General features: G+C 39.9%; 2 protein-coding genes across 3 annotated transcripts in view; both read right to left on the reverse strand.

Moving 5' to 3' along the window:
• samd12 (sterile alpha motif domain containing 12) overlaps nt 1-14,388 on the reverse strand; it is a 168,382-nt gene extending 153,994 nt beyond the window's left edge. Inside the window, exon 1 of one of the 2 annotated variants that reach the window (XM_023345452.1) lies at nt 14,245-14,388. In XM_023345452.1, coding sequence (XP_023201220.1) covers nt 14,245-14,257 — 13 coding nt within the window. In that variant the 5' untranslated portion in view covers nt 14,258-14,388. Of the gene's footprint in view, nt 1-13,670 lie in introns of both variants that reach the window. The other variant, XM_023345451.1, reaches the window with a different exon arrangement.
• A 4,168-nt stretch (nt 14,389-18,556) lies between these two features.
• Nucleotides 18,557-21,550, reverse strand: LOC111605764 (zymogen granule membrane protein 16-like). The gene is given in 3 exon segments (XM_023345291.1): nt 18,557-20,041; nt 20,136-20,259; nt 21,460-21,550. Coding segments are annotated over 3 exon segments (537 nt in total). The 3' UTR covers nt 18,557-19,719.
• Between the last annotated feature and the right edge of the window lie 3,598 nt (nt 21,551-25,148).

Consider the following 25,148-nt stretch of genomic DNA (forward strand, 5'->3'; position numbering starts at 1 on the left):
CGAGGTCCACAATGGACCTTCAATACAAAATGGCCGACTTCCTGTTGGGTTTAGAGCATGGCTCTAAGAGACTTTTTTGTACGTCCCGACAAGATACACATATGTACCAAGTTTCGTAATTCTAGGATAAAGCATGGCTTGGGGCTGTTCATTTAAAATACTCTAGGGGTCGCTATAGAGAAATTAGGCCACGCCCACCAAATTTTGTTATGAATTCCTGTCGGTGGGTGGATAAGGATCCATCCTAGTGAGTTTGGAGCAGCTGGGCCCGAAATTGTGGAATTCAGAGCCAAACGTATGGCAACGGCGTTACAGGTCACTTCGCCACGCCGCCACGCCCACCTGCTATGTCAAAGCCGGTCGGGGTTGGAATCCTCAACACACCAACATGTCTTCTGTCTCTGGACACAGTTTCATGTTGATGAGGTCAAAGGGCTAAGATAGCGACCGTTCACAGTAAAACATGACACTTCCTGTTCTCAGGGGGCGTGGCCTAAGTGATGTCATCATTTCACCACAGGGTATTTTAGGACACCCGATGACGATCAATCAGTGAAAGTTTGGTCCCTCTATGTGTTTTTATATAGGAAATATAAGAGTTTCGTGTTTCATGGCGAGTAGGTGAACTTTGACCCCTGCTAACCCCCCTTCAGCATGCTCCAAAACTCACCAATTTGATAACTTTAAATCAAACATGCCTTATGATCAGACTGACCGAGTTTGAAGTCGATCAATCGAAATCCCTAGGAGGAGTTCGATCAAATACGAAGGCTGTAAACGTCAAACTCGAGCTAAAAAATGGACGTTCAATACAAAATGGCCGACTTTCTGTGATAGTTGGCTTATAACATTCAATGTAAGTTCTGAGTCTTTTGGTGAGCTCTACAAGTGTACCAAATTTCATGTCTCTACGATGAAGTACGTTCATACCATTGTGTCAACAGAAAATTGCTAGTTGCCGCCGTTCAGCAATTTTTTTTGCGATTTTTGCGACAACCTTAAAATTCAAAATTTTTAAATTTTCTAGTCGCCACCGCCAAGTTTGGTGAGTTTTTGAATATGATAAAGCCCCCAAAAAGGCACACGAAGAGGTGGGAAGAATCGTAATAATAATTAAAGCTGCAAGCAGCCTCGGGCGGCCCTCGCAGCAAGCGCCGCTCCGGCCTATTGGCCACCGCGGGGGTTCCGGCCACCGCAGAAGCTCTCGCACAATTTCCAGAGCCGCAGCCAACTCCCCACCGCAGAAGCTCCGCCGCAGTTTTCAGCACCGCCGCCCGCCAGCCACCGCAGAAGCTGTCGCGCATTTTCCCCGCCCGTCCACCAGGCGACACGCGTGAATGCGTTCGGCAGCGCTCCCCGACGACTGTCAAAAAATCTGGCGCAGATCGGTCGATGCGTCGAGGAGATACAACCCATGTATTAACTTAGGGGGCGCAGTGGAGCCAAATTACATTTCAAACCCGTTGGGCTCTTTAGAGGTGAACAAAGGTCATACAGATCCAGTTTGGCGCCAATCGGATGATCTATGCCTGAATAAGAGCCAAACGTATGCATATGGCGAGGGACTGATATTCGCCGTTTGGCCACGTCCACACGGTTCAGCCAGCAGCGAGCATTGACAGAGTTTATCATCCGAATCATCTTGATTAGGTCAAGAGAGCCATAAACGGAGCTTTCCAAGGAAAAAAACGGCACTTCCTGTTCTGAGGGGGCGGGGCTTAGATGACGTCATAATATGATGACATAGGGTCGTCAAGGATCTCACCAGGGTCACTCGTGCAAAGTTTGGTGCAGAAGCTATCGACCGTTCACAGTAAAATACAAGACTTCCTGTTGTCAGAGGGCGTGGCCTACGTGATGTCATCATTTGACCATTGGATATTATTGGACACAAGATAATGATCAATAACTCAAACTTTGGTGTCTCTGTCAGTTTTTGTGTTAGAATTACAAATTATTTAATTTTTTCCTTTTCAATTCAACATTGAACTGTCATTCCGTATGGCAATGCTGCCCTCTGGTGTCGAATTACTGAAATTACTGAAATAGTTTCATTATTTCAGTAATTCGACACCAGAGGGCAGCATTGCCCTACACATGACAAAGCCCTTTGTATTACACAGTCGATCACAGGGGAACTTTGAGCCTTGCTAACCCCCCTTCCACATGTTCAAATGTCACCATATTGATAACTTTGAATCAGACATGCCTTATGATCAGACTGACCGAGTTTGAAGTCGATCAATCGAAATCCCTAGGAGGAGTTCGATCAAATACGAAGGCTGTAAAAGTCAAAATCGAGGTCAAATGAAATTCAATCTAAAATGGCCGACTTCCTGTTGGGTTTAGAGCATGGCTCTAAGAGACATTTTTGTACGTCCCGACAAGATACACATGTGTACCAAGTTTCGTAATTCTAGGATAAAGCATGGCATGGGGCTGTTCATTTAAAATACTCTAGGGGTCGCTATAGAGAAATTAGGCCACGCCCACCAAATTTTGTTATGAATTCCTGTCGGTGGGTGTACAAGGATCCATCCTAGTGAGTTTGAAGCAGCTGGGCCCGAAATTGTGGAATTCAGAGCTAAACGAAATTCGACGGCGTTCGCAACGCCACCACGCCCACCTGCTTCATCGCAGCCGGTCGGGGTTGGATTACTCAACACACCAACATGTCTTCTGTCTCTGGACACAGTTTCATGTTGATTAGGTCAAAGGGCTAAGATAGCGACCGTTCACAGTAAAACATGACACTTCCTGTTCTCAGGGGGCGTGGCCTACTTAAAAAAATAATTTCACCACAGGGTATTTTAGGACACCCGATGACGATCAATCAATGAAAGTTTGGTCCCTCTCTGTGTTTTTGTATAGGAAATATAAGAGTTTCGTGTTTCATGGCGAGTAGGTGAACTTTGACCCCTGCTAACCCCCCTTCAGCAAGCTCATACAGTCACCAATTTGATAACTTTAAATCAGACATGCCTTATGATCAGACTGACCGAGTTTGAAGCCGATCAATCGAAATCCCTAGGAGGAGTTCGATCAAATACGAAGGCTGTAAACGTCAAACTCGAGGTCCAAAATGGACCTTCAATACAACATGGCCGACTTCCTGTTGGGTTTAGAGCATGGCTCCAAGAGACTTTTTTGTACGTCCTGAAAAGATACACATATGTACCAAGTTTCGTAATTCTAGGATAAAGCATGGCCTGGGGCTGTTCATTTAAAATACTCTAGGGGTCGCTATAGGGAAATTAGGCCACGCCCACCAAATTTTGTTATGAATTCCTGTCGGTAGCTGGATAAGGATCCATCCTAGTGAGTTTGGAGCAGCTGGGCCCGAAATTGTGGAATTCAGAGCCAAACGTATGGCAACGGCGTTACAGGTCACTTCGCCACGCCGCCACGCCCACCTGCTATGTCAAAGCCGGTCGGGGTTGGAATCCACAACACACCAACATGTCTTCTGTCTCTGGACACAGTTTCATGTTGATTAGGTCAAAGGGCTAAGATAGCGACCGTTCACAGTAAAACATGACACTTCCTGTTCTCAGGGGGCGTGGCCTAAGTGATGTCATCATTTCACCATAGGGTATTGTAGGGCACCCGATGCCGATCAATCACTGACAGTTTGGTCCCTCTATGTGTTTTTATATAGGAAATATAAGAGTTTCGTGTTTCATGGCGAGTAGGTGAACTTTGACCCCTGCTAACCCCCCTTCAACATGCTCCAAAACTCACCAATTTGATAACTTTAAATCAAACATGCCTTATGATCAGACTGACCGAGTTTGAAGTCGATCAATCGAAATCCCTAGGAGGAGTTCGATCAAATACGAAGGCTGTAAACGTCAACATCGAGGTAAAAAATGGACGTTCAATACAAAATGGCCGACTTTCTGTGATAGTTGGCTTATAACATTAAATGTAAGTTCTGAGTCTTTTGGTGAGCTCTACAAGTGTACCAAATTTCATGTCTCTACGATGAAGTACGTTCATACCATTGTGTCAACAGAAAATTGCTAGTTGCCGCCGTTGAGCAATTTTTTTTGCGATTTTTGCGACAACCTTAAAATTCAAAATTTTTAAATTTTCTAGTCGCCACCGCCAAGTTTGGTGAGTTTTTGAATATGATAAAGCCCCCAAAAAGGCACACGAAGAGGTGGGAAGAATCGTAATAATAATAATAAACAGTACAGATACAATAGGCCTTCGCAGCGCTTTGCTGCTCGGGCCTAATTAAAGCTGCAAGCAGCCTCGGGCGGCCCTCGCAGCAAGCGCCGCTCCGGCCTATTGGCCACCGCGGGGGTTCCAGCCACCGCAGAAGGTCTCGCACGATTTCCAGAGCCGCAGCCAACTCCCGACCGCAGAAGCTCCGCCGCAGTTTTCAGCACCGCCGCCCGCTAGCCACCGCAGAAGCTGTCGCGCATTTTCCCCGCCCGTCCACCAGGCGACACGCGTGAATGCGTTCGGCAGCGCTCCCCGACGACTGTCAAAAAATGTGGCGCAGATCGGTCGATGCGTCGAGGAGATACAACCCATGTATTAACTTAGGGGGCGCAGTGGAGCCAAATTACATTTCAAACCCGTTGGGCTCTTTAGAGGTGAACAAAGGTCATACAGATCCAGTTTGGCGCCAATCGGATGATCTATGCCTGAATAAGAGCCAAACGTATGCATATGGCGAGGGACTGATATTCGCCATTTGGCCACGCCCACACGGTTCAGCCAGCAGCGAGCATTGACAGAGTTTATCATCCGAATCATCGTGATTAGGTCAAGAGAGCCATAAACAGAGCTTTCCAAGGAAAAAAATGGCACTTCCTGTTGTGAGGGGGCGGGGCTTAGATGACGTCATAATGTGATGACGTAGGATCGACGGGCATACCACCAGGATTACTCAGGCAAAGTTTGATGCAGCTCGGTCAAAATATGTGGAATGTAGAGGCAAACGTATACGAACGGCGTTGCCGCCATTGAAAACACTTGGGACTTTAAAGCAAGCGAGACCAACTTCCTATCTGTCATCCAACACAGAATCAACTTGATTAGGTCAAGAGAGCCATAAACAGAGCTTTCCAAGGAAAAAAACGGCACTTCCGGTTCCGAGGGGGCGGGGCTTAGATGACGTCATAATGTGATGACGTAGGATTGACGGGCAAGCCTCCAGGATCACTCAGGCCAAGTTTGATGCAGCTCGGTCAAAATATGTGGAATGTAGAGGCAAACGTATACGAACGGCGTTGCCGCCATTGAAAACTCTTGGCACTTTAAAGCAAGCGAGATCAACTTCCTATCTGTCATCCAACACAGAATCAACTTGATTAGGTCAAGAGAGCCATAAACAGAGCTTTCCAAGGAAAAAAACGGCACTTCCGGTTCCCAGGGGGCGGGGCTTAGATGACGTCATAATGTGATGACTTAGGATTGACGGGCAAGCCTCCAGGATCACTCAGGCCAAGTTTGATGCAGCTCGGTCGAAACATGTGGAATCTAGAAGCAAACGTATGGCATCGGCGTTACAGGTCACTTCGCCACGCCGCCACGCCCAGCTGCTATCTCAAAGCCGGTCGGGGTTGGAATCCTCAACACACCAACATGTCTTCTGTGTCTGGACACAGTTTCATGTTGATTAGGTCAAAGGGCTAAGAGAGCGACCGTTCACAGTAAAACATGACACTTCCTGTTCTCAGGGGGCGTGGCCTAAGTGATGTCATCATTTGACCATATGGTATTGTAAGCCACCTGATGTCGATCAATCACTGAAAGTTTGGTCCCTCTATGTGCTTTTGTATAGAAAATATAAGAGTTTCGTGTTTCATGGCGAGTAGGTGAACTTTGACCCCTGCTAACCCCCCTTCAACATGCTCCAAAACTCACCAATTTGATAACTTTAAATCAAACATGCCTTATGATCAGACTGACCAAGTTTGAAGTCGATCAATCGAAATCCCTAGGAGGAGTTCGATCAAATACGAAGGCTGTAAACGTCATAATCGAGGTAAAAAATGGACGTTCAATACAAAATGGCCGACTTCCTGTGATAGTTGGCTTATAACATTAAATGTAAGTTCTGAGTCTTTTGGTGAGCTCTACATGTGTACCAAATTTCATGTCTCTACGATGAAGTACGTTCATACCATTGTGTCAACAGAAAATTGCTAGTTGCTGCCGTTCAGCAATTTTTTTTGCGATTTTTGCGACAACCTTAAAATTCAAAATTTTTAAATTTTCTAGTCGCCACCGCCAAGTTTGGTGAGTTTTTGAATATGATAAAGCCCCCAAAAAGGCGCCTCTTTGGGGGGGCAGAATCGTAATAATAATAATAAGAAACAGTACAGAAACAATAGGCCTTCGCAGCGCTTTGCTGCTCGGGCCTAATTAAAGCTGCAAGCAGCCTCGGGCGGCCCTCGCAGCAAGCGCCGCTCCGGCCTATTGGCCACCGCGGGGGTTCCGGCCACCGCAGAAACTCTCGCACGTTTTCCAGAGCCGCAGCCCGCACCCCACCGCAGAAGCTCCGCCGCAGTTTCCAGCACCGCCGCCCGCCAGCCGCCGCAGAAGCTGTCGCGCATTTTCCCCGCCCGTCCACCGGGCGACAGGTGTTAGTGCGTTCGGCGGCGCTCCCCGACGGCTGTCGAAAAATCTGGCGCAGATCGGTCGATGCGTCGAGGAGATACGGCCGATGTATTAACTTAGGGGGCGCAGTGGAGTCAAATTACATCTCAAACCCGTTGGGTTCTTTAGAGGTGAACAAAGGTCATACATATCCAGTTTGGCGCCAATCGGATGATCCATGCGTGAATTAGAGCCAAACGTATGCATATGGCGAGGGACTGATATTCGCCGTTTGGCCACGCCCACACGGTTCAGCCAGCAGCGAGCATTGACAGAGTTTATCATCCGAATCATCGTGATTAGGTCAAGAGAGCCATAAACAGAGCTTTCCAAGGAAAAAAATGGCACTTCCTGTTGTGAGGGGGCGGGGCTTAGATGACGTCATAATGTGATGACGTAGGATCGACGGGCATACCACCAGGATCACTCAGGCCAAGTTTGATGCAGCTCGGTCAAAATATGTGGAATGTAGAGGCAAACGTATACGAACGGCGTTGCCGCCATTGAAAACACTTGGCACTTTAAAGCAAGCGAGACCAACTTCCTATCTGTCATCCAACACAGAATCACCTTGATTAGGTCAAGAGAGCCATAAACAGAGCTTTCCAAGGAAAAAAAACGGCACTTCCGGTTCCCAGGGGGCGGGGCTTAGATGACGTCATAATGTGATGACTTAGGATTGACGGGCAAGCCTCCAGGATCACTCAGGCCAAGTTTGATGCAGCTCGGTCGAAACATGTGGAATCTAGAAGCAAACGTATGGCATCGGCGTTACAGGTCACTTCGCCACGCCGCCACGCCCAGCTGCTATCTCAAAGCCGGTCGGGGTTGGAATCCTCAACACACCAACAGGTCTTCTGTGTCTGGACACAGTTTCATGTTGATTAGGTCAAAGGGCTAAGAGAGCGACCGTTCACAGTAAAACATGACACTTCCTGTTCTCAGGGGGCGTGGCCTAAGTGATGTCATCATTTGACCATATGGTATTGTAGGGCACCCGATGCCGATCAATCACTGAAAGTTTGGTCCCTCTATGTGCTTTTGTATAGGAAATATAAGAGTTTCGTGTTTCATGGCGAGTAGGTGAACTTTGACCCCTGCTAACCCCCCTTCAACATGCTCCAAAACTCACCAATTTGATAACTTTAAATCAAACGTGCCTTATGATCAGACTGACCAAGTTTGAAGTCGATCAATCGAAATCCCTAGGAGGAGTTCGATCAAATACGAAGGCTGTAAACGTCAAAATCGAGGTAAAAAATGGACGTTCAATACAAAATGGCCGACTTTCTGTGATAGTTGGCTTATAACATTAAATGTAAGTTCTGAGTCTTTTGGTGAGCTCTACAAGTGTACCAAATTTCATGTCTCTACGATGAAGTACGTTCATACCATTGTGTCAACAGAAAATTGCTAGTTGCTGCCGTTCAGCAATTTTTTTTGCGATTTTTGCGACAACCTTAAAATTCAAAATTTTTAAATTTTCTAGTTGCGACCGCCAAGTTTGGTGAGTTTTTGAATATGATAAAGCCCCCAAAAAGGCACACGAAGAGGTGGGAAGAATCGTAATAATAATAATAATAATAATAATAAACAGTACAGATACAATAGGCCTTCGCAGCGCTTTGCTGCTCGGGCCTAATAATAAACAGTACAGATACAATAGGCCTTCGCAGCGCTTTGCTGCTCGGGCCTAATAAACAGTACAGATACAATAGGCCTTCGCAGCGCTTTGCTGCTCGGGCCTAATAAGAAACAGTACAGAAACAATAGGCCTTCGCAGCGCTTTGCTGCTCGGGCCTAATAATAATAAACAGTACAGATACAATAGGCCTTCGCAGCGCTTTGCTGCTCGGGCCTAACTAATCTGCAAGTTTCTACAAAGGGGCGGAAGAAACTCAAATACCTCAAGAAGATCCAATAGAAAGGGAACTATTAACACTTTACTACTACAATGTTGTTAAAATCCTGGATTTCACTCTAAAAAAAACAAAATCTACAGAGCACACCTCTACAGTTTACAACTTGTAGGACATTTTTAGACATTTTCAACCAAGTCTGTCAAACTAATTCAATAAAACGCATGATAAATTAAAACACGCTCAATAATTTACATTTGCATGATTTGTTTGTTTTTCTTTTTCTACCAAAAACTGAAGGACAAAAGATTTCAGTCGAATGCTTTGGTCTCAACTAGTAAAATTTGTTCACAGAGACTCCATAATTAATTGTTTGTTGTTGTTTCTGTTAGTTTGTTTATTTATTCTAGATATTTAAAATATCTTCCAGTTCCAATGTTAAATGTTCATTAGAAATTAAATCTTATTAATATTTTTGAGGGTGTATTTGCATTATTATGCCGTCTAAAAACAACAATATTATAATTTATCCAAGTAACTTCTGGGACAATTTCTTTTCTTGATAGGCCTATTTCCAATTAGTCTGGATTAAATTTATTAATAAAAGACGCAAAAAGTGTTGATTTTGTGCACAAACCTTAATTTGATGCTTTTATTTTGATAATTTGGCTTTTAATTTGAAGGTAAAATCTTTTTCCTTACTCAAGCAGTAAGCAAGGTGTAAGAGAAGCGAGTTACCCGAAGGAATCTCACTTCATCCTAGAAAATAAAATTAAAGGTTGATAAAGAGCATAAATGTACATTTTTTGATTCTGAACAATTGTTATAAAGTTCTGTTTGTGAGTATGATGGGATCTAATTTTGTTGTACTTCTGCCATCATAAAGAAGATCAAATATTTCCAGTTTCTTCCAAAAAAAAATGCAGAAAAATCTTGTTCAGCTAATGATCCAGCCCTCGACAATCTCTTTTACATCCAGCGGTGGGTATTTATGGTATCGTTTATCATTTATTGGGATAAATTTCTTATCAAAAGAATTTTGATTTACCATTGTCACAATAAATTCCAATTGTGTTTAAAAAAAAAGCAGTCTGTATTGTCGTTTTTGTTCATTTTGCTACTTTTTCCACTGTTTTACCAATAAGTTTGAAAATATGATTAAGCTAAGTAACTGTGTGCAGTTCAGCGACGCATATCACAGGACTGGTGTCCTTCAATAGCAGTATTTGTGTGCCAACAGCTATAGTTACCTAAAAAGTAGTAATAACTAGTTTTCATCACCACTTTTATCATTATTACAGTAAAACCACAACATATAGTGATAAAACTTTAAGTTCACATCACACTAAATAAAACCAGTAGAGATTTGTGACTGGTACGTCATATGTTAGTAAGATAAATCAGCAAAGAGGCAAGCTAATCCATGGCTAACCCAGGCAATTTAAGGCGATACGCCATGATTCTTCCCCCCAGAGCTCACTTGATCCACTAAAGTCCAACCCCAGCCCTCCTGCTGGTGGTTTGTGGCCCACAGTGGCATCCTGACCTGAAACCATGAACCTCCAGAAACTGCTTGTAGCTGAACATTCATTTCTGCTGCATGTTTTCACCATTTAGAGCAAATATTGCAACCAGCCATGGGCTACAACTCCTCCCACCAAGCCGGACGAACATCAACTGGCTTTTATACATCAGCAATCGCCTATAAACCTTGTAAACATTGTGAGGAACGCCAGTTAGTGACATGAAAACTAAACGCAAAACATTTACAGCAATCCGTCTCATGATCTAATGACTTTGTTGCTATGGAAAATATACCAGTACTGTACTGAAAAATGTTTTGGGCCTTTCAATATTCCCACTGTTTTTGCTTCTTCTTGGTCAAACTTAAATGTTTTATATCAAACTCATTTTAATATAAAAGAAATAGTAAAAACATGCGTCTATAGCTAACATTTTTATGCAGAATTGTTTTAATTCAGCCATGTTAACGAGTTTGAGCATAAACACACCATTTAAGGTACAGTCTAGACAATAAATCAATCATATCACGATATACACATTATCAATATCAATAAATGATACCCTTGATAGAATATTCAATATATCCAGAACTGCACTGCATTCTGGGAGATGCAGGCAGAAAGGAAAGGCTTTAGCCGCTCAACCTTTCACGGCTAACTAAGCAAAGTTGGTGGAATCAACTGACTCACTCTCTGGTTACCTAGCAACTCCCTTACTCTTTGGTTACCTAGCAAGATTACTAGTCTACCATCTCCATATTTGACTGTTGTGATGGTCTTTCCTGAAATTATGTTTTACATCAGATGTAACAGATGCAAAGATTCCAGAGTTTTATGGCATCATTTTGTAAATCTACAAAATATTTTCCTGTAGACTTGGGGATAATATTATTTTCTAATCATGAACTCTGACCTTAATTGAGTCCTGAAGTGTTTTACATATTCTGGGTTCTTATGTGACCTAAATGAGGTTTGTAATGTGCTTTTGGAGTCATTTAGCCGTTCCTGTGAATGTGATTTTATAAAATATTGACAGAAAAGCTCAATCTAAAGGAGAAAATGCTCAATAATGATGCCAATAGCATTTTTCAGTTTGCTAAAACAAAGGTCGGATGCACAGCTTTTCATCTGGATCGCTGAATGAGAAACTGTTTCATCGCTTCTCCAGAGTTATAAAAAAATAAATGAATCAGTTTGTGCTCTCAGATCTGATGTTACTGAAGTGTCACTGAAGAGAAATATTGCTCATAAATCATGTCTCACAATGACACAAGGTGGTGAGTCACTGAAGGTACTGAGATGACCTGCAGACAAAAATGTAACTGTTGCTGTATTTTATTCTTCGTTTGCATAAGAGCAGCAGCTCAAAAGAACCATGAATTTAACTTTTTGGGTTTATTATTTTACAAGATTCTTGTTCGTGAACTGCAGCCAGATTATTTCCAGTTATTACCAAATCCAGCTCAATATGTTGCATCAGATTTTCACTTTGATTTCATTCCCTGTCCTGAGTTTGCAGTACGATGTTAAAAGATTGTTTGCCTCTTTCAAAAGCAATCATCAACAGAAACCTACAAGAAATCACGTTTCCAGTTTAATCTGACCTGTATGACACGGCAAACATGTTGAGAGAGGAACATTACATTATTATGTAAAAAATAAACTCAGAACAATTGGAACGTACAGATATTACCTTTGCGGTGTTAATATTACAGACAGTGTTTTTCCTGCAAAGGTTAACATTTGCATTTGGATGAGATAGTAAAACAAATATTTTCAGTCCAAATGTTTTATTGTTGTAAGTTTTACGGTTAAGTGTTGATAAAGAAGTGTTTCATTAATTCTGCAAGCTAAAGTCACTACCAGGGCCGCAACTAACAATTATTTTAGTTACCGATTAATTTACCAATTATTCTGACAATCAGATAAAACAACACATTCTACAGATTATTAATTTAAACACTTAAGCCTTTTTTATACAACACATTAAAAGATGCAAACAAATAAATCAATTCCTTTTTTAAATACATAAATAAACAATTTATTGCCTAAAATCCCATAACGTAACATTCCTTTATTAAATATGAACTGGGAGAAACTAAAACATGTTTACAGACAAAGAAGGTTTTCATCTTAAATGTAAAATGGGGTTTTTTTTCTAGCATTTTAACTTAACTATCCATATATTCCAGTTAACAATCGATCATTAAATTAGTTAGTTGATTATTTCAATAAACGATTAATCTGATTAATTGTTTCAGCCCTAATCATCAGTCAGGAGACAAACGTTGCACTATAACGTTGGTTTACTGAGGGTTGCATTCATGGACCTCACTGTTGTAGGAATTTTTATGTTTATAGTGATTTCTGAAGTTTATCAAAAGAAGTTGTTTTTTGCTTTGTTTACAGCAACACAATGTTGGCCACTTGGACCTGGGGCAATTTAAAAGCCTGGTTTAGATGAAAGCACATTAATGTGTTGAAATGGCCTAGTCCAAGTCCAGAACTCCATCCTTTTGAGAATCAATTAAACTAAAAAATACTAATCAGAGATGTAATTTATCAAATCTGGTTTACCCCGATATGGGTGGTCATTTATGAAGAAAAATGTATTATCATGATACAAATTTGATTTATTGTTGTCTCGATAAATTTTCATTAATATGACCCAAAAAAAACTGACTAAAATGTTATTTTACTATTTTCCAAACTGTTTTTTCACAAGAGCATCAGTAAATATCAGTAACTCCAAAAATATGATTGCTTATAGTCTTAAATGTGAAATAAATAAAAAAATGTAAGTAAATGTCATCTTGAAGAAGCTTTAGGTGTTTTTAAAGAAAAGTATTTGTGTTTCCTCTAATATGAATGCTGCGCCACACAGTTACCTAAGAAGAAAATGGTTAAATAGTTCTTATTGTCACTTTATTATTATCAGAGCAGAACTGCAAAATATCATGATAAAATTCTAAATCCAACCTCTAGACCCTGAGCTGGTTTTGAAGAAAAATTGATAAATATTTCAAAACTTCTACTTCAAACATGCAAAGCTGGTGGAGAAATACTGCAAAAAAACTTATAATTGAAACCAGAGACGCTTCCACAAAGTATTGACTCGGTGAGGATTAAACAAAAACTTTGAAAATAGAGGAGTTTTGGCTAAAACATGATTATATACAAAGAAGATTTTCATCTTAAATATAACGTATATATACTTTTGTACAGTTTTATACAATTACTGCTCTGAATGTTTTTTTCTCAGCTATTTGCCTGTTTTGAATCTGTACTCCGGTTAATCAGTAATCAATTTCTAAACTATGACTCACAATTTCCACATCAAGTCTCATTAAATCATAATTTCAAGTATAAAACCTGAAGTTGTAGGTGTATGAATACTTTTTGTAATTCAAAGTAACGCCAGAAAACTCCAGCTTTTTCATGCATAATGTAAAATCTCCCACATCATGGCTTGCTGGGATTTTTTTTTTTCCTTTTTAACATGGGGAAAACATTGTATGCTTGCAAATTATTATTCAAAGAAAAACTAAAGGGGAGGGACTTTTAAAGGTCATGTTGCTCAACAGATCAGATAAATAATCTGATTTTGGATGCAGGAGAACCAGTCTTTACCGTCATGTCTGCACGCAGAAACGCAGATGAATCACTAACATACCTCTCATTGGATTCTGGATCCACAAAACGCCTCCGATAAGGTGAGGAGACTGACCGAGCATCCCGACAGACCCACCGACTTTAAAGCGTCCAGACGGAAGCTGCCTTAAATGACTAAGGTGTCGATCACAAGCAGGAGAGGGTGACTCTTTAGGTCCACATGTCAGAACACCTGCTGCCTCAAATGACGAGGTTCAGACAGACTGGACTCTGTTGCATCACAACACAGGACATAACATCACATACCGAGGAGAGGAGGAGGAGGGGGACAGAAACCTTTCTGTTTCCGCTGTTCTTCCTCCAGAAAGCACAAGCAGCGCCAGGTAGAGCCGGAGGTGATTATGCAAAGACCTGTTCCCCCAGCAGGAGCCACACAATGTAAATACAGAGGCTGCGAGTTCACTGCTCTATGTGGAGAACACCACCATTTCACTTCTACGGGGCAATTACAGCACGTATTACCGACAAATCACAGCTGAGCCGCCCGGGTTGGACGCTGTAAACCTTCAACTAGAACTAATTAATCCTGAATAAACAAAACTGACAGCGCAGGGGGGGGGAACAACCAGCCTTACCTTCGACCGCCATCGTGCTACTCCGCAGAGCCGAACATTGTTTTCATCAGAGCAGCCGAAATCTGGATGAAGAAAAAGTAAAACACAACAACTCAGCGCTCTTTCATTGCACCTTGTTCGGCGTGTTATCATCAGTTTGCTGCGGGCAAGCTGCTGGAGCGCACAGCTGCTGCCTCGCAAAGCATTCTGGGAAATGTAGGCTGGAATATCAGCGGCTGAAAGAAGCCAGGAGCTTCTTTAAAAAGTTTTTTAAAAGGTGGACAGAGATAATCATATGATGGATGAGTTTTACAGTTTATATTATCCCATCTCACCTCATGAATAATGACAATCATTAGTAACTTTTTCAAAAAATATATGTTTGGCCATATTTATTACAACTGTCACCATGTCATGAAGGTATGGTATGAGACAGATAATCTATGGAAAAAAAAAAAAATTTTTAATCGAGCTTAACAGCCTCCTCCCTGAGCTACTATTGCTGTGCGCAAAATCGCACTGCTTGTGACCAAAATCACTGTCAATCATCCTCGTGTACGCTGTTCAATTGTGCTAATGGTGAAAAAAAAACCTACCATTACAGGAATAACGCTTATCTGCCATCATCTGTGGCTATGCTAACTAGCCTTAGCATTCGTGGCAGGCTATCCGCATTAGCATAGCAGAGAGCAAGCAGAAGGGGTAAGCACAAGGACGATTGGCAGCGCTGAAACCCTCCTCCTAGCTCTAATTGGTTGTTTCTGACTAAGTCGTATATTACTGCAGCTAGCATTGCATTAGTGAAAACAAATGTTCCTTATAGTGGGCAGGACACCAGTCCACTCCAGTCATCATTATAAATCCGGCCCTGGTATTAAACTTATATTTAATAATGTATTAAATGCATCACATATTGATTCGCAATCTCTAAACTGAATTCATCAGCTTACATTCCACAATAGTTGATAAATAATAATTAAAAAAATTGGATGGGATCAAACTCTGGACCAGTCTCCAGTCTATCACAGAGACACACAAGACAAGCAACTACATCCAAACATGAGGACAATTTAGAGCAGGGGTCAGCAACTCCAGTCCTCAAATGCCACTTTTCTGCAAAGATGATGCAGAACATACTCCATCATTCTGGGTTTGTTTGTTTTTAATACTCCAACTTTGAATTAAACAACAACGTGATCTCTTACCAGTCTGATATGTAACTTAAAGTCCATGGTGCTTTCTTTCTTACATACTTGTTTTCTGTTTGTTTACTATTATTCTCTAACACACCACTAGCCTCACGTAATTAAATTGATTTTGAAGGCAATCGGTTGCACTAATTTAACCATTTTTGTACTTCAATTTCAGTCTCACTGCTTCTAAAAACAGCCCAAACTCTAAAGAAAAAGCCCACAAAGAAAAGGAAAAAAAAGCTTTTTTAGGCAATAAGTTAATGTTTTTTGTTGTTTGGAAAATTAGCTGTTTCAAAAACCTCCTGAATGTTTAGTCACATTCACTGTTACCTAGCAACCCAGGCCGAGCCCAAACCCGTTACCTGGCAACTAAAGCGAAGCTCCAGCACGTTTGGTTACTGGAAAAGACAAATGTTTTGCTGTTGACTTACCATTCAGAAACCTTCTTGTTGGTGGTACAGGAGGCTTTCCTTCTGCTTTTGAAGCCGTGTGAGTGTAAACATTGAGTTGGGTGGGAGGGCCTGGCCAGCGGCAGCAATTTAAAGTGAGAACTCCTAGGCTACAGTTCATACTGCAGCCTGAAGTGATCCAAATCCAATTTTGTTTTGTTTTAGGGGGGGGGGTTGCCTTAAATTTACCTGTATCTGATCTTTTTATGACAGTCTGAACAAAACAGATCGTATTTTTTCGAATGTGGCCCAGTCCACTTGGATATCCCATACGTATCTGATCATCCGACTGATACTCGACAAACGTCACTATTCTGCGCCCTGAAGCGGGAAGAAGAACAACAACTATGGCGGACTATAATGAGGATTAAGTTGTCAATGTGTTGGCTCCGGTCGGACAACAACTTCAAAATCCTAAAATACGATCCACCGTTAGCATCCATGTTTACTTCCGCAAACACTAAGCTTCTTCTTCTTCTTCTTTATGGCGGTTGGCGCAACACTGAACACGTTTGCTACGTGTGACGTTATTGCGCCCTCTACTGCGCATGCGGGACACTTCCAGGTTGTTCGCAGTCGACCACGCAACAAAAAATAAATAAATAAATAGATGTCGCAAAAGAATCGGAAGTGAGCATTTAGGCAAAAGTTTTTTAGTTAATTGATCTTAAAAATAAAAAAAAAGTTGGTTGATGTAATGATGATCTAAGCCTTTAAATTTACTTCATTAGATGTTGGGTTTTTTTTTTAAGTCTCTGGATATTTAAATGTAAGACGTTTCATACGGAACATTAGCGCATATCTTATCTAGTGGAAACTGACATTAACTGGCATGTACAGTAAAGAGCAACACAGTGCTCAACTACATTCCTGCAGAAAGAGATAGAACAGGTTGAGCAACACACCTGGCTGAATGATTACATACCACAAAGCTTTAGTACTACATGTCACCCCTGTGCATATTTCCACTAAATCTGTATCCTTACTGTCACAATCTGCAAAAGGAAAGAAAACAATGAAGAAATCCTGTTAGATAATCGATGCTGTTTTTGTATGTTTTTAGATAAGAGCGCACACTGACTGACCCAGGTACGGTGGGTTTTGATTCAAAACAAGAATCTTTATATGTCTCCTTTGGGAGACATTTTTTTCTGGAAAGGGAAATTCAGCTTAGTGAGAATCCCACCAAGTTGAAGTGAACTCAAAGAGAAGCAGGTCAGGCTGTTGTTCCTCTAAGGAGCGACTGGCAGTACAGGTATTACAGGTGAGAGTCAGGAAACCAAAACCAAGTCGTACAACAAATGTGTTTTTTATGAGGTCCTTTATCGCTGTCTGCAGCCGTGCGTGGCTGTCACAAAGGGCGACTGACGCTGAGATAAAAAGATAATCTGTCTGACAGAATGAGGAAGTATCACTTTTCTACTGTTGCATTTAAGCACTGATTCCCACTCCTGCTGCTCCTTCTCAGCATTCATTTTTTTCCACCTCAGCCTGTCTTGTGGTTTTCCCCCTACAGTCTTGCTGAAGCCTGAGGAACAGTTCATCTTATTCCCCCACACTGTAAGTTCTGCATAAAAAAATAAGATGGTAGAATATGTAAGAGGCAATAAATAACTTAAAAGCCTTATACAGTTTGATTTTGCACCTCAGGAATTTAACTCTGACATTGGCAATCGTGAACGTTTTCTCTTTTTACTATCAGAAAAAACAAACTGCTGTATGTTCAACTAAAAGCTCTAAATTAGATGATCTTTGTGATTTTATTCTCTTACATTGCTTTGATTATCTACTTCTTTCTAAAAAAAATTGCACCTATTATTTGTAAAGTGCCTTGAGATTAAAAAGACAAAAATAAATTGAGAAAAGGTGCATCAATCTCCCCTGAACACAGGATAAATCTGTTGAAAAAATAAATATAAATTAAAACAGACAATATTTTGACCATATACAGTTACAACAGTGTATTAGGGCCATGGTAGATAGGAAGAAAAAAATAAAATAAAATACATTTCCACCAAAAGAAAAAAAATGACGTTTTCTAGAAGAAGAAAAAATTCTGTGCCACAAAATGAGAAAATTTGCTATAAAAACACTCAGAAATCTTTAGATTAATTTCAGTAATTTTCTAGAAAAAACATGGAAATTTATGTTTTTTTTCTCTAGAACATTTCTTAACTTAATCACAAAATTCCAGATTTTTTCTCAGCAAATGTTCAACTTTTGAAACTCACAAATTATGTTTCTAGAAAATGTCTAAGATTAATATTTCAAGTTTTTGAAGCAGATTTTGAAGTTTTTTACTCCTCCTGTTTCTATTTACAGTGACGCCGTATGCTGTCATATATGGTAGATAAACAAGTCGGTGAAAACTATTTCAAATTATTCAACTAAAACTGATTTTTTAAAATGTTGATCTCATCATGACAAGCAAAACCGGAGAAAAAAAATATTGCTTTAAAAGTCTAAGAGATCTTTGGAGCCCCCTGCTGGCGTGTTCTGGGACAATTCTTCAGGATGTAAACAAAACTCAAGATGCCACCAGATAAGTATATTCAGACTTCATGTTCAGACTTCTACATAATATATTACACATTATCTTGTTGAAATTAAAAAAAAAAAAATAGAAATGTTTTGGCAGACTTAAATGAAAGTATAAAAATATCACATGCATCGTTTTTTTTAGACGTTTTATTCACACACTTTCAAAAAATAATAACCTGATTTGTATCTTGGCTATTTTTTTAAATCAAAAGTACACAAAACCAGCAATAATCGTTAAATAAGAACTAATTTATTAAATTTGAGAGTACAAAAAACTGCATAATTAGTGTTGGAAGAGAAAAAATCTATCAAATTCACAGTCAGATTTTTGTTTAAAAAGAAAGAAAACTATGTGTCTCGTTTTAACAACATGTAGAGTTTTAAATGTGTTGGCCTCTTATATCTCCAGGATCTTTTGAATCTTCGCTCTGTGTCCAGAACTTTAAGATCCAATAATCAGTTGCTGCTGAAAGTTCTTCGGACCCGACTTAAGAGCAAAGCAGATCGGACGTTCTCCGTTGCTGCTTCTTTTCTAATCTCACCAGATTAGATCTGCTCACAGTCTGGATTATTTTAAATTGATTCTTAAAACTTATTTTCATTCGTTGGCCTTTAATTGAGGCTTGGTACTGTAACTTTTCCGTTGTGATGTTTTATATTTATTTTATTTACTTTTTATTATTACCCTTATTTTTTGTATTATTATTTCTTCTTTTTCTCTTTTCATCAACTTATTCTATTGTTTTATTGTTTTTGTGCAGCACTTTAAACCTGGTTTTAAAATGCTTTATAAATAAATTTGACATTGACATATTATTCAGCGGCTCCCTTGTTCCTAACAAAATGTGGATAAAAACAATGTTTGTTAATGCCAAATAAATCAAATCATTTATTTTAGAAATAAATGTTCAATTTTTTATTTTATTTGTTTAATTTTTTCTCCTGGCACTTTTACAAAAACACATATTTTAAAAAGATCGCATGTTATGAGTATAATTTTTGTTAGATCTGTTTTTCTTGCCATTAGGTTTGGATATTTGCTTTTTAAAAACCATTTTTCACAAATATAAACATCCTGCAGAAGTAAATGTTTGCATCCATTTTTTTTTGCAGCATGTAATTTTTTATTTTATTTTAAAACCTACTAAATAAAAATAAAATGATGATTCTTTAAAAATGTCTACACATTTCCTTCAATAGATACTTATCAAAAACAAGTAATCAATAAAAGTGTAAAAGTTGCATGTTTTTCTTTGTTCTGAATTCTAAAATTGAAATGAAAATGAAGTGATGATTGGTTCGTTGTACTTTTTTCACAAAGAAAATAAAATTTTGTAGCTGTAGACAATCGCCCAGTGGGATCCCAAGGAGGTGAGGCCTCCGCTCACATGGCCGCTGATGAAGATCAGCTCGGCCTCGGGGCGATCCGGGTACATGTTGAAGGAAGTACCGGACGGCTGACCCACATACAGGGAGCGGCTCCGGTTGGTTGTGAAGACGATAGACTGCAGATAGGAGGAATGCTTCCCAGAAATCTGGATGACGGCTTCTCCGTCGTACAGCTGAAGTTCCTGGGCGTCTCCGTATGTGTAGCCAACACCAGAGGACGAGAGGTATCTGTACTGGAACTGGATGCTGGAGAAAAAGAGAAATAATGTGAATAACTGGTGGCAAAACTTTTTTGTTGTAACAAGAAATAGTATATCCAAAACGCGTCTTGCTAACTTACCCTCGGATGTAGCTATTCTAGTTTTCCCAAACTCTCAAGGCGGTGATCCTTCCCTGACCGGTGATCGCATAGGAGTTCCCACCTCCCGACCCAATGGGTGGAGAGAACGAGTAATGTGGCCTGACTGGAATGGGAAAAAACAAAAATGTTACTAGTCAGATGCAAAATGTCTTTTAAAAATATAAAACATGCACTCCAAAGTCGAAAATGTTATCTAATCATCTCTGAGATTGATGTTTTCTCATGAGCAACTTGCAGCAGAGGCAGCAACAAAAAACATTCTGTACAAGACAAATAAAAGATTTACTATTTTACCCCTAGACTTTTCACATTGTAAATACAAACTAACAAAGAATAATAAAGTTTTTTTTACCTGACTGGTTGTCTTGCTCCTAAAATCTGAAGTGTACTTTACGTTGTCAAAAAGCAGAGTTATGTTGTGTGTGTTGTTTTCGATTACGCCTAATGTTTTCCTTGGCTGCTTTGCAAACCTTAAAAAAGTGCTTAAGCATCAGGGAGGAGCCTGCTGTCAGGTGGTGGATTGACAGATTACTGTCAAAACCAGGATGCCAGTAATCTGGAAGATATGCAGCTCAGAAATTACAAACATCATCATTATGCAATTATGTTTGCTATTATTATAAACTCTGCAAGTATAATGAATATAAAGAGTGTAAAGTTATGAATGAAAACAAAAAGGTTTGGTTGGTACATTGTGGGACATTGTTGCTGGTACGGGTCTAGGTTTTGGGCATCTGGGGTCTGTGGCCCTCATCTGGGGAGGGACATTAGTGACTCTGTGAATGACTTCTGGCGGCAGCATGTGGTGAGTTTGGGGCTCCTTACAGCTTGAGATGGGTTACTGGCATGGTGGCCGTATTGTTCCTGGGGTAGTCTTGGGATTCTGGGGGTGTATTTTCCCTGGATCCTGGCTGAACCCTGAGACTTGGGTTCTGATCAGTATGTAGTCTGGATTTGGGGCCGGTTCATGCACTGCATGTTTGCACTGTGAATTTTCAACATGGTTTTGGGCTCTTTATGCCACGTCTTGTCCTCAGTTGTGAGGTGGATCGCAGTGGGGTGGTGGTGGTCCTGTGTCTGGATGATCCAGCAGTCTCTGTGTGAGCCTGTCTCTGTGTGGGTCTGTCAGGGTTGGGGTCGCTGAGCTCTCATTATGTTGGACTTCACAACAACCATCGTCTTGTACCAGGTTAGGATTGGCTTTTTTATTTATCACTTGGCAGCTGGGATGTTTATGGACCTGTGAGGGGCTGCTTCCTTTTTCACAGTTGGTGCGTTGGCTTTTCTGTAGCATCCTTCCTACTGGTGGTGTAGTCGGCAAGTTGAGAGGCTTGTGTTTTTGGCTTATTTGTGTATGAAGTGGTGAACGTGCTTGTGTTGGCTGGTGTTTGCATTTTGATTGGCCCCTTTTTTTGGGTCTGGTATCGTTTGCTGTCTGTCTGTCTTGGTGTTGGTATGGGGTGTGATTTATTGCTTTGCTAGCCTATCTATGGCCACAGCCTGGTGCTGGGCTGGGATTCAGGGCTGTGGGTGGTATTCTTGTTCTGGATATTGCGCTGAGCTGGCTGGTCGGTCCATTGCTTGGGTTGGGGTTCTATAAGTTAACGCAGTGCCCTGTATGTCTGCTGGATCTTCTTCACTGGGACTAGGTGGATCCTTTGGTTTGTAAACATTATATTTATATAAACTAAATGGAAGAGACAAGAAAACAATTAAATATGTACTTGCTATATTTTACCAACTTCATAGAAAAAATAAAAAAGAAAGGAGAAGATAAAAAGAAAAATTTAAATCCTTTTTTTAAAAAAAATCGCACTTCATAATTCAAGTTCAAAATTGCCTAGATAATATAATTAGCAGTCGTTACAAACAACCAACAGTGAGTAGCAACAAGGTGGGGAAGAAAAAACAAAACCCGGAAGCACACATGACAATCAACTTAAAGGGAAGGTGATTGGGTCATGGCGGACACCTGGGTTACATGTGGGAAGTTTGAACCAGCAACCCATCAGTTACAGGAACCACAGTGGCTACAACCAGTATAGCTGTAGTACCACCATCTACTGGGTTCAAGGATCAGGCACAACATACACTAAAGGAAAACTCAAAACTTTTAATGTTAAATGAAATGTTACACGTTTATTTCTTTCTAAAATACATATAAACATAAAAATAGTTTCAACATTAAAATACAGTAATCTAAATGCTGCAGCAGAACAGATTAAAATATTACAGCTAAAACAAGAGAAAAAAGCAAAATATTAAAAATAATTACATGTACTTTGTGCAATCAATGCATGAAAATTAGTTTGCGGTGAATTTTGCAATTCTTTAAAGAACAAATGATTTTTTTTATTTGAATAGATTTTAATTAGGTAGAGTAAAACTGGTTAACATAATTTGAAAGAAATGAAATCAGATTCAATCTCATTTTACATTAAACACAAAATTAACACAAATACCGTTTTGTAGAATTTTTTTTAAAACACTCAACCATTATATACATTCTATTGTTGATTTAAAAAACTACAAAAATAAACCCCACTCACTCTCTATGGTACAGAATAATACAAATCAATCCCTCAAGTCCAATCATGTGAGAATGTTCTGGAAGGGAGTCCATGTCCGGTCAAACTCTGTTAATGCATGAAATAGTCAGTGGGCCCCCAAGCCTCTTCATCTATCAGCATCAGTACTGGCACTCCTCAGGGCTGTGTGCTGAGCCCTCTGCTCTTCACGTTGTACACACACAACATACAGTTTGACATAAACAGTTTGTTAATACAATAGCATACAGTTTATCATTATTGTTTTTTTATACAGAATATACCAGAAAAATAAAACATCAATGAAGAAAAATGTGTCATGGTTGAACATCTCTAAGTATCCAAATGTGAAGATCAAAATGATCACATTTAACAAATACAATATAGAACATTTATGGAACATACTTCTACAGCTTTTCAACTGTGTGACGCGTCATGTGCTGAGTTAAACTATGTTTCTGACTAAAACTTTTTAAACAGGTCACACATGAAAACGGCTTTTCACCGGTGTGAATCCTCATGTGCTGAATTAAACTTTGTTTTTGACAAAAACTTTTTCCACAATTTCCACATGAAAACGGCTTTTCACCAGTGTGAATCCTCATGTGCTGAGTTAAATCCTGTTTTCGAATAAAACTTTTTCCACAGGTCACACATGAAAATGGCTTTTCACCAGTGTGAATCCTCATGTGCTGAGTTAAATGCTGTTTTCGAATAAAACTTTTTCCACAGGTCACACATGAAAACGGCTTTTCATCAGTGTGAATCATCATGTGCTGAGTTAACTCCTGTTTTCGAATAAAACTTTTTCCACAGTTCACACATGAAAACGGCTTTTCATCAGTGTGAATCATCATGTGACGAGTTAATTCCTGTTTTTGACGAAAACCCTTTCCACAGGTCACGCATGAAAACGGCTTTTCAACTGTGTGAATCATCATGTGCTGAGTTAAATCCTGTTTTCGAATAAAACTTTTTCCACAGGTCACACATGAAAACGGCTTTTCATCAGTGTGAATCATCATGTGACGAGTTAATTCCTGTTTTTGACGAAAACCCTTTCAACAGGTCACGCATGAAAACGGCTTTTCACCAGTGTGAATCCTCATGTGCTGAATTAAACTTTGTTTTTGACAAAAACTTTTTCCACAATTTCCACATGAAAACGGCTTTTCACCAGTGTGAATCATCATGTGCTGAGTTAACTCCTGTTTTCGAATAAAACTTTTTCCACAGTTCACACATGAAAACGGCTTTTCACCAGTGTGAATCATCATGTGCTGAGTTAATTGCGGTTTTTGACTAAAACTTTTTCCACAGTTCACACATGAAAAAGACTTTTCACCAGTGTGAATCATCATGTGCCGAGTTAAAGCCGGTTTATAACCAAAACTTTTTCCACAGGTCACACATGAAAACGGCTTTTCACCAGTGTGAATCATCATGTGACGAGTTAAATCCTGTTTTCGAATAAAACTTTTTCCACAGGTCACACATGAAAACGGCTTTTCACCAGTGTGAATCATCATGTGCTGAGTTAAATGCGGTTTTTGACTAAAACTTTTTCCACAGTTCACACATGAAAAAGACTTTTCACCAGTGTGAATCATCATGTGCTGAGTTAAAGCCAGTTTATAACCAAAACCTTTTCCACAGGTCACACATGAAAACGGCTTTTCACCAGTGTGAATCCTCATGTGCTGAGTTAAATGCTGTTTTCGATTAAAACTTTTCCTACAGTTCACACATGTAAACGGCTTTTCACCCGTATGAGTTCTCATATGAGCATCAAAATCAGATTTGAAAGTCAAACGCTTTTTACAGATGACACATGAGAAAGGTTTTCTTCTTTCCTGATTTTGGTTCTCAGCTTCAGCAGCTTCCTGGAAGATGACTTGGTTCCTGTTTGGTTCTGATTCAGTGTGGTCTGTTTGCTCATCAACAGGAACCACCATGCAGGTATCAGTCTCCTGTTTTAATTCAATCTGTTCTTCACCCTGACTGCAGTAAACTTCTTTCTGTTCCACTTTTATCTGCTGGTGTTTTAGATCCTCCTGCTCTTCTTTTATCTGATGATCTTCTGGCTCTTCCTGTTCTTGTTTCACCTGCAGAGGTTCCAACTCCTCCTGGTCCAGAGTGGATCTCCTCTCCTGGTAATAAATGTTACACTGCAGGCAATCTGGACAAGAAAACAGATTTAAAAAGCAATCGTTATTTTATTGAAGTAAATGGGAGAAATCGTTCATTGTTTACGACAGAAATGAAAAAAATGAAAAAACCCACACCGAAAAATTGAAGAGCGTAGACAGAGAGACAGATCAGGCGACAAATCCAGCTGACAATTGGAGAATTCTCAAACAAACGGATATTAAATATTTTTTATTTATTATAAAATTAATAATAGTTGCCAATGTTGTTAATATTTACAAGTAAATTTTATTATTTC

The sequence above is a fragment of the Xiphophorus maculatus genome, chromosome 13 (assembly GCF_002775205.1).
Source record: "Xiphophorus maculatus strain JP 163 A chromosome 13, X_maculatus-5.0-male, whole genome shotgun sequence".
Classification (NCBI taxonomy): Eukaryota; Metazoa; Chordata; class Actinopteri; order Cyprinodontiformes; family Poeciliidae; genus Xiphophorus; species Xiphophorus maculatus.